General features: G+C 43.5%; 1 protein-coding gene across 2 annotated transcripts; it reads right to left on the bottom strand.

Annotated features, from left to right (window-relative positions):
• Positions 1–4502: 4502 nt before the first annotated feature.
• On the bottom strand, positions 4503–7595 carry LOC115018034 (complement C1q-like protein 2). Of its 2 annotated transcripts, none has more exons than XM_029446837.1 (2): positions 6735–7595; positions 4503–5807 (listed from the first exon to the last, which is right to left on the bottom strand). In XM_029446837.1, the coding sequence occupies exons 1-2, from the start codon at positions 7332–7334 to the stop codon at positions 5604–5606; spliced, it is 804 nt and encodes a 267-aa protein (XP_029302697.1). In that variant the 5' UTR covers positions 7335–7595; the 3' UTR covers positions 4503–5603. The 2 variants fall into 2 exon arrangements, with proteins under 2 accessions (XP_029302697.1, XP_029302705.1); XM_029446845.1 differs by having other exon boundaries at positions 4503–5783.
• Positions 7596–9132: the final 1537 nt, after the last annotated feature.

Genomic DNA, 9132 nt, shown 5'->3' with positions numbered 1-9132 from the left:
ATATCTGGGATAAGTCGTCGTCACATTAGAAAGCAGACAGATGACGGCCTTTTTACACTGTTGGAAAATAAAGTGATTTGAATGAATCGGCTGCTAAAATGTGTAAACTCCTGCCAAGAGAAATACGTAATAATGACTTTAAGACCATAAGAAGAGCTTTAGAAATGCGTAACAATCATTTAAATTAGCTTCTGTGTGAGGTGGATGGTGAACATATTCTAAAGGCTCTAAAAGTGAAAGCTGAGAGACGAGGCAGGACATAAATAATGACGATATAAATGTGAGAGGAAGCGGGGATGGAGACGGCAGCAGAGGTGGTTGACGATAAGGAGATAAGGAGAGTTTGTGTGTGTGTGTGTGTGTGCATGCGTGTGTGTGTGATTGATCTCTACGTAGGCTCTTTTAGCCCCTCATTATGGCCCGGCACCGAGAACAAGAGTGTTTCTGACAGTTATTCCATATTCCTGCCTGCCTGCAGATCATCTGTGTGTGTGTGTGTGTGTGTGTGTGTGTGTGTGTGTGTGTGTGTGTGTGTGTGTGTGTGTGGTGTGTGTGTGTGTGTGTGTGTGTGTGTGTGTTGTATTTCTGACTATTATTAGTTGTTTTAAGATTAGCATTAGGACCATGTTGAAGAGCAAGGTGTTAAAGGAAAACTTTGACAGTTTTGGGAAATATGCTTATTCTCGTATGCTAATTTTGAAGCTAGCGCAAGGAGATGGTTAGCTTAGCTTAGCATAAAGACTGGAAGCAGCTGCCTTTATCATTATCGGTTAACCAATTAAAATCTCACATCTTCCAAGGCTGTTTTCATGAGCGGAAAATAATGTGTGTGTCCGCCCCGTGAGTCGGATCCCCTCCCAAATGTAATGGGTCCTTGGCCCCGGCTTCACCCTTCCACCATCAAATCCTTTTGTGCTGTTCCTCTAATTTAACAGTCTGATTGCCGAGGGAACAAAATAGTTGCTAAACCTTAGCTCAGTGGGAACCTGTTGCGTAGAAGGTGAGTCGGGTCGCTGCTTTACACAACTGAGCAGCTGACATCTGTCTCACCCAATGACCCTTCAGACAGAGGTTAGCTGCTCCTCCCTGCCTCTGGTTTTATGCTAAGCTAAGCTAACCACCTCCTGACTTATATATGGTACAGATATGAGCGTGGCATCGACTAACTCTCAGCAAGAAAAGCAAATAAGAATATTTCCTTTTCATACAGTAGGAACAGCAGATGTATACACAGTAAGGTTTCATGACATCAAGCTGCAGCGGCACCTTCATGACATCACATTACAGTAGTTATTTTCAGAAATGACAAACGATCACAAATAATGAGTTCAAAGTTCACGCCAGAGAAGATTTCTTGCCTTGCATCAGGATGAAATATGACATCAAAATGTGTTTTACTATGTTTGTTATAGGCCAAGATAGGGCTGCAGTCAGCGATTCCTTTCCTGATGATTTAGTTTTCTTTAAAAACAACAGTGAACAATCCAAATATATTCAAATTGTTGCCTTCGCAGCAAAGCTCTCACGAGGATGTTGAGACGAGCAGCTTTAAATCAATGAAAATCACCGTCTGCTCACTGCCACTGCAGCCTTTGAGCTTTATGTCTTTTCAGAAACAACAATATGACTCTGAAGTGTGCAGCATTTCACAGAAGATATCTTCATGAGCCTGGAAGCTTATTATTTTCAAAAGCACTCACAACATTATTTTATTTGCCAAATAAGCTTAACCCAGAGTTTAAACCCCCCCCCGAGGAGCAATTTGTCTTTTTTGTATTTACTTCTGTGAGTGTGTTTTTTTGTTTGTTCATCCTCTCAATGATTTCTGTTTCCTTCTCTTTCAGTCTCTTCCTAAAGTCTCTCCCTCGTTTGGCCGATTAAACCACAAAAGAGATGTAATTTTCAAAGTGCAGACTGACAGAGAAGTGAGTCAGCATTTGGCCGTATCATTATCCAGTAATACTGAGAATATATTCCGCTGAAGGAACATGTAGGAGTGTCTCCGTCTCGGCTTCTGTGTTTTACTGTGTATTGTTTTGTTTTGGAGACATGGAGACAGCTGACCTCCATGAGATATATATTTTATTTTAAACTTATACTGGCATACGTACAAACATTCCTTGTATTATAGAATATGTATAACATTTGGAAGGTTTGGTGTATGTAAGTGACGCTGAAGTGGAGATTTCTGCCTCAGAAGAAACTGATTTTAAGAAAACAGCCTTAAAAACATGTGTTGTAAAATGCATTCATTCATTCATTCATCTTTAAATATGCAAAAGCTGCATTAATTTCTCTGTTCTGAGCATACCTCATACAAAATACAGTTGAGTCTCCCAGACAGTCATTGTTCCACTGTACACAGTCACATCTTTAATGCACCAGCTCTTCACTTTTAACTCCCAGCTGTGTTTGCTGCTCGGCAGCTTGAATAAGACTTACACAACAAACAAAAGAGGGAGATAAGCAGAAGGTTTTTAGGTGTCAGATTCGGCTCTCACCCTCTCTCTCTCTCTCTCTCTCTCTGCGGGTCCCTTCAGATGTCCCTCTTTTATATTTTGCTCATGCCACACTGGCATTTGCATCTCAGGCATGAGCGTTACTCATGGATCAATCATCGCGGGGAGAAAATCAGCAAAGTGAGAGAATGAGAAGAGGTTTTAAAAATGTCCCGATGATTGGCTGCCTGTGCGGAGAGCTTGTCGGCTGCTATTTTTCATGTCTCTTTGGCAATCAGCAACTTTCTGAAATCAACTGGGGCAGGCTGCTCTTCCCTGCAGGGCGGGGCGTTCCTGCATTATTAGACTCACAGGGTTTAATTAAGAATAGTTTCTGTAATGACGGTGGCATGTACAACATGCAAAGCACACATAAAACCTGCCTGCTGACACATACTATCATAACTCAAGGCCTGTTGCTCAGCCGCCGCTCTCACCTGAACACAGTGTGTGTGTGTGTGTGTGTGTGTGTGCGCGTGTGTGTGTGAGAGGATCTGTCCCACTTATCTCATCCATCAGAGAATTTCACTACTCCAGTCTGTCAGTCAGCAATACCTCACTGTCGCCCAGACGAGGGGATGAACGATCATCTATCGTGTTGTTAAATGTGCGCGTGTGTGTGTGTGTGTGTGTGTGTGTGAGAGCATCCGTCTCTGTGTGACACACACTGCTGTTGATGTCTCAGTCGGTGTCAGCAGCTCCACTTTTCATCCTAAATGTGTCTGCAGTGGGGGCTGAGAGCCTTTACACGACCGCCATGCTTTGATCTTTAAACAGTTTAAAAGGCCTCTGCAGCTCACATTTATAAATCTCTGGAACAGAACCTTTTTACTTTTTCGCCCAGAAATAAAGTCACTACTCAGATCACTCATATTTATTAACCGGGGATGATTTTTGGAAACTTTTTTCCCCCTGAAAGCAAACTTATAACCCATAAGTGTGTCTCTATTGGTCACGCTAACTTTGAATTTGCCACGTAGGGTGTAGAGATTAAAGACACCAAACTTAAAAGCATACTATTAAAGTGTGTGTTCATGCGTTTTACCTAAATGCACCTGCACCATATCCCTCATAAAAAACAATGTTTTCTTGGAGCAGCTCAAGAATAACACAGTCCCCCCCCCCCCCCCCTGAGGAGGACAGGTTTAGTGTGTAGAGTGCAGGGAAATAAGCCAACAACTTAATAGATGTTTATCTAACCAGACATGCTAATATTTGTTTTCTATGATTTCCATTTAAATTGACAGGGGTGGTGTGTAAACAGCTGTTTTGTGTGTGTTCCTGAGGGGGATGGGATATAAATAAATGAAAACACATCAAACACACACACACACACACACACACACACACACACACACACACACACACACACATCAACCATCATCTTAATGAAGGCTTACAGCTATATTTGAGTCTGGTAAAGCATTTGCAAATCTTAATACAAGTTAATCGGGAGTGAAACACAGGAGCCGGCAGCAGCGAGAGACACAAGTGCAGGGGGGCGGCATTAACCGACCAACAACCCAAAACACAAAGACTTTACGATGTCATGTGACAGCAAAGCAGCATAATTATCAATTATCCAATAGTTGCAGATTAATGATCTACTAATAACTTGTTGAATGACACTAAACAGCCCCGTCTGAGAGCAGAATGGTGTCGAGGCTGCAAGCTACAGCGGAGCAAAGGACATTCAGGGGGCACCTGTAACCTGTGAGCCGGAGCGCAGGGCACACTGTGGCCCCTCTCTTGTCAGTCTGTCGGCTCCGACATTAGATTAAAGGTACAATATGTAACATTTTCGCATTAAAACGACTAAACCTATATTATATTTATGCAATGACAAACTCCCATGATCCCACACTACTTTAAAAACGCCACCAAACTCCGTTACCTGCGATTGTTTTCTTTGAGAGACCCCTAGTGGCAGGAAATGATTGTGCGTTTTAAACCAGAAACAACACTTGGTCAGAGATTTACACACAAAGCAAACTTTTTGTCAAACACTATTTATTTTTATATATGACAACAAAATATAACCAAGTCAATATCGATGAAAGACTTCCATTTGTATCCGTGGTTATTGGGTTATTTAGTGAAACATTGAACACAACTCAAAGCTCCACAACTCTGCTCGCTATAGCCGGCAAGATGGCCGCGATGTTTTTGCAGCTCCAGCTTATCGTGCACGACAGGTGATTCATGGGGGGGAAAGGTGAACCGCTGCTTCCATTTTTACTATTTGGTGAGAATGAAAGTTATTCATGTGGCTATAACTGTCAGTATCTGAGTTACCACAGTACCGGCCCGGTCCCACCAGAAGGTTTTGCGTCTTCGCGACATATTTGGTTGTAGAAGCTCGAGGACGTAGTGACCTACGCTATGAAGTACTGTAGCTCTCGGCGCTTCTCTGTACTGTTTACTCCCTTTTGTTCCAAGCTAGCAGGCTAACTTGTACTCTTTTTCCACCAATAGGCTATATCCTTCGTTCTTTCTTTCTGCTGTGTCACGTTCGACATCACAACCACGTCGATTTATTGACGCATAATCTGCAAACCGTGTCTCTTTTGTAAAACTAATAAGCTACTATAGCGTCCTCCATTTTGGACTCTTCGGCTCTCTGTTCCCTCAAAGGTCAAAGGTGTAAATGTGTGTCGAAGTTCACTAAAGTAAATTCTTTATTAGCGTGCATTATCCCCGCCAGAGAAAGTAATTGCCATAAAATGTCATTTAAAATGCCGGTGTGACCGGGCCTTAAGTCCATTTTTCCTCTTCATTTCAATGAATTTCTTTTGTCATCTGAGCCTAAAATAGTAGATACCATTAATACACACAGTGAGCAGCTGGCGAGGCCTGTGCTCATTCCCCTAAAGCGCTTTAGAAATGTGTCAAAGGAGCTTAAGAAACATGACGCTTGGTGCGGGGTGTTACTGTAGGTCTGCATGATACACACTCTGACAGTAGAGCAGTTGGATTTAAATCAAGCACATAAATAAATAAACAGAACACACAGATAATCCTGTCTGTGAACAAACATATTGGACCATATACTTTAATGGAAACAGTTCTCAGTGCTACTGTCCGTAACGTGCTGCAGGGCGGGGGTTAGTCGGGGTATAGGATGAAGCCGGAGAAGGTGCTGTACTTGTTGTTGTTGCCCCCGTGAGCTTTCCCGCCGTCCAGTTTGACGTAGATCTCGTCTCCAGAGTCCAAGTGCAGCACAGCACTGTTGCTGGCGTAGTCGTAGTTCTGGTCTGCATCCTGAGCGATGGCGCTGGCCCGTACCTGGGGAACAGGGGACAAGACTTCCTGTAATAACAATTAGCATCCCTTGTACCAGAGATGTGGTTTCATGTCATATTCTAAGGTCACGTTACACACATTTTACCCCTCCGTGTCTCCAAATTGTGATAAATGTAAATCAAGCTGTCCACTAATTTATGTTTTTCTTCTTCTGGGGTTTACCTTAGGACTCTCGCTGCTGACAGAGACTCGCTCACACATTCAAACAGCTGTAATGATGGCCATGGTTCTCGCTACTAAACGTATTCTCGAGAACTGTAAGTCGCCAACGCCAGCGTGCTTCACAAACCGGCTTTCTGTTTTCTTCTCAGTGTTGTTAGTTAATGTAGGACTTGTGTTTGTGACGGGTTGTGTTTAGCCATCACATGATTTCAGATCGCTGTGAGCTGTTTGTCTAGAGATGAACTTCTGACTTGTATCCCTCCCCCTGGGTGTATGTGTGTGTGTGTGTGTGTGTGTGTGTGTGTGTGTGTGTGTGTGTGTGTGTGTGTGTGTGTCGTGTTTTGGGCATGGATTTTTGGTGGGTTAATTTTTTTCTCCTATCAAAAGAATGTTATTAAAAATACTATTTAAAAAAAGACTAATGGACGACAGAAATCTTCACGACTAAGACCAAAACGACCGATTAATCGACTAAGAGGTCGCAGCTCTAATAATATTTGAGCCTGACGCTTATCCACAATGATAATATTAAGACTCATATCTGACTAACATCTGCAGGAAACACTCATCCAAACAGGTTCACACACACAAACAGAGCACTGATGGTATCCTGTAATCAAAATAGTATATGCAAGTCGTGTAAAGGAGAATAACATGCGATGTTGTGCGCGCTTTTTATGCGTAAAATCCATATTTTGATGAATCTGCTATGGAATATTATACTCTTTAGTCTAGTCTTGTTGAGCTGCATTGTTTCTCATCTTTAATTACCTGTCCGTTTTTGCACAGGTCGGCCCACATGCTGGTCCCGTCTCCTCCCCGCATCAACACATGGTAGGTGAAGAAATAGATCCCGGACACATGGCAGGTGAACTTCCCGGTGCTCGCATCGTAGCGGTTCCCCAAGTTTGTAATCACGTCGTCAAACTTTAACACCTCGTATCCCTCATGTGGGTTCTTCAGACCGACGTAAAAAGCGATCCTGAAACTGCTGGTCGTGGAGTTCACACCTTCTAATTCTCCGTTCTCAGCCCCAGCAGGTCCGGTCACCGCGGGGAAGGCGAGTTTACTGACTCCGCGCTCTCCTGGGGGCCCCCTCGGACCCGGGGGTCCCGGTTCTCCCGGTGGACCCCTTGATCCCGGTTTACCCGGTCGCCCTGGCTCCCCGCGGCTCCCCTGCGCCATCGGCGGCTGCGGAGCGACACCGTTCACGTTCTGGATCACCTCCATGGCGGTGGCGCCTCCCGGTTTTGGGGTGTACGGGTCGCAAACCATCCGACAGGTGCCCATCATCTCGTAGTGATAGGCGGAGGTCTCAGAGGTGCGGAGCAGCAGTAACGGGACAGCAATGGCCAGCGCGAGCAGAACCATCACGACGGCGGTCACCAGGAAGACCACCGACCACTTCCTTCCACGAATGGACGACAGAAAGCCCGCGGAGCCCCTCTGGAGTGGAATTGTGACGGATGACGGACGTACTTTCAGGACGACGAAAATAATAGAGATGAAGTTAATTAAGTGCGCATCCCTCGGCCCAGCTGTTCTAATTGATGGATTCAAGCCCCTGGGCAGCGGCTGTGACCGGGCAGCGGCTGTGACCGGGGAGCGGAGCGCGTCCTGGCTGGATGGATAGGTGCGCGCGGACAGCGGCGTCCAGCTGCAGCCAGCTGTCAAAGTTAACGAGGATAAGACCGGAAGACAGGGGATATAGCCTTCAAATTAAAACAGTAGGTCAAGTAGGGGTTGCATTTATGATTAGGCCTTCTGTAGGAAACAAAAGAAAGACATCAGATGAGTCATTTAAATAATACATATAATCTGTATTGTTAAATAACGACGGTGTTTGGTATGCACCGTGCAGGAAAGAACTATAACTGTCATTTAAAAATAAGTAGTTGTTACTCCTATCATATGTATTTGACAGCTGAAGGCAGATTAGGAGTGTACACATATACAAAACATATGATCAGTTTATAATATATGATGCATTGTGATAGATTAAACTACCCAACAGTATGACGTGGGGAAATGAGCTGAACTTCTACAAACTAAAACATTATTTCTTTCACAGTGTGGTTTGCACTTTTTACTTAAGTATCTGAATACACCTTCCACCACTGCACCAGGCTAACCCCACCCAGGCTAACCCCACCCAGGAGTATTATGATTAGACATAAAAACAGATCGTCAGTAAGGGTTTTATTTTTAAATGTGCAACAGGAAGTCGTGTATTTCAACTTGACTGACTTGATAAGAGGATCAGGCTGTGCGTAAAGTTGAAGTCTGCGCAATTGTTATTCAAGATGGCACTAAATATTCATTATGATTCCGCAACAAAGGACACTCAATATTTATATGTAGAAAGATATCTCAATATTATACTTAAATGTATCAATCCATGCATATATGCATAGCCTTATAATGCCAAATGGTGGCATCTTTATTTGCTTAAATCTCAACTGTGGAGAGCCGTTTATGCATCCTATAGGTGGAATACATTAGAGGCCAACATTACCATACAATTTATTCTACTATTCCCCTTTGGAAGTTATGGTTTCAGAAACAGATCCATAAATTATTCAGTTACAAGATTGGGGATTTGGATTTGTGTCTAACATATCATGATAATTCAGTGTGGGAAATGTATTTATTTTTAAAATCTTTTTGCAAACCTTTATATGCCTTAAGCATATCCAATAAACTGCCCAAATGTATTAATCCACCCAGAGAAAAATAAAGGTTAAAATCATGTTTAACTTGTGATAACAGCAACTAAATACATCCAAATATTTGACTCAGACCATGACTCTTCAAAGTCAGAACCAATGGTTGAGGGCAGGCTCGCTGTGGTGACATCAGATGACCACATGCAGCAGACAGAGGGGAGCGAGAACAGCAGATAATTTATGCAGGAACTGGACCAGAGATGTCTGACGGCTGCTGACACCTTCAGCTCCGAGCTCCCCCGCGGCACGGACATATTTGATGTCTTGTTTCACGAGGTGGAGAGCCTTGAATTTCGATTCTCCAACCATTTAAAATTCTTCCTGTGTGCACTCGATCATTACTCTATTGCATACAGATTTGTCTTAAATACCTCTTTTGTTGTGAGGCCACCACTTGTTCTAGCCGTGTGGTTTATGAGCTGAATAAGACTATTATTGCCTTT

Source organism: Cottoperca gobio, chromosome 2 (genome assembly GCF_900634415.1).
Source record: "Cottoperca gobio chromosome 2, fCotGob3.1, whole genome shotgun sequence".
NCBI lineage: Eukaryota > Metazoa > Chordata > Actinopteri > Perciformes > Bovichtidae > Cottoperca > Cottoperca gobio.
Note: the sequence above shows the minus strand (reverse complement) of the source record. Positions and strands in the feature narration are given on the sequence as shown.

Bases quoted from the DNA above. Each gene is read 5' to 3' on its own strand.
- LOC115018034 (XM_029446837.1), bottom strand. From the start codon at position 7,334: ATGGTTCTGCTCGCGCTGGCCATTGCTGTCCCGTTACTGCTGCTCCGC. The intron at 5,808-6,734 runs GTAATTAAAGAT...TTGTTATTACAG, and splicing joins ACCTGTGCAAAAACGGACAG to GAAGTCTTGTCCCCTGTTCC.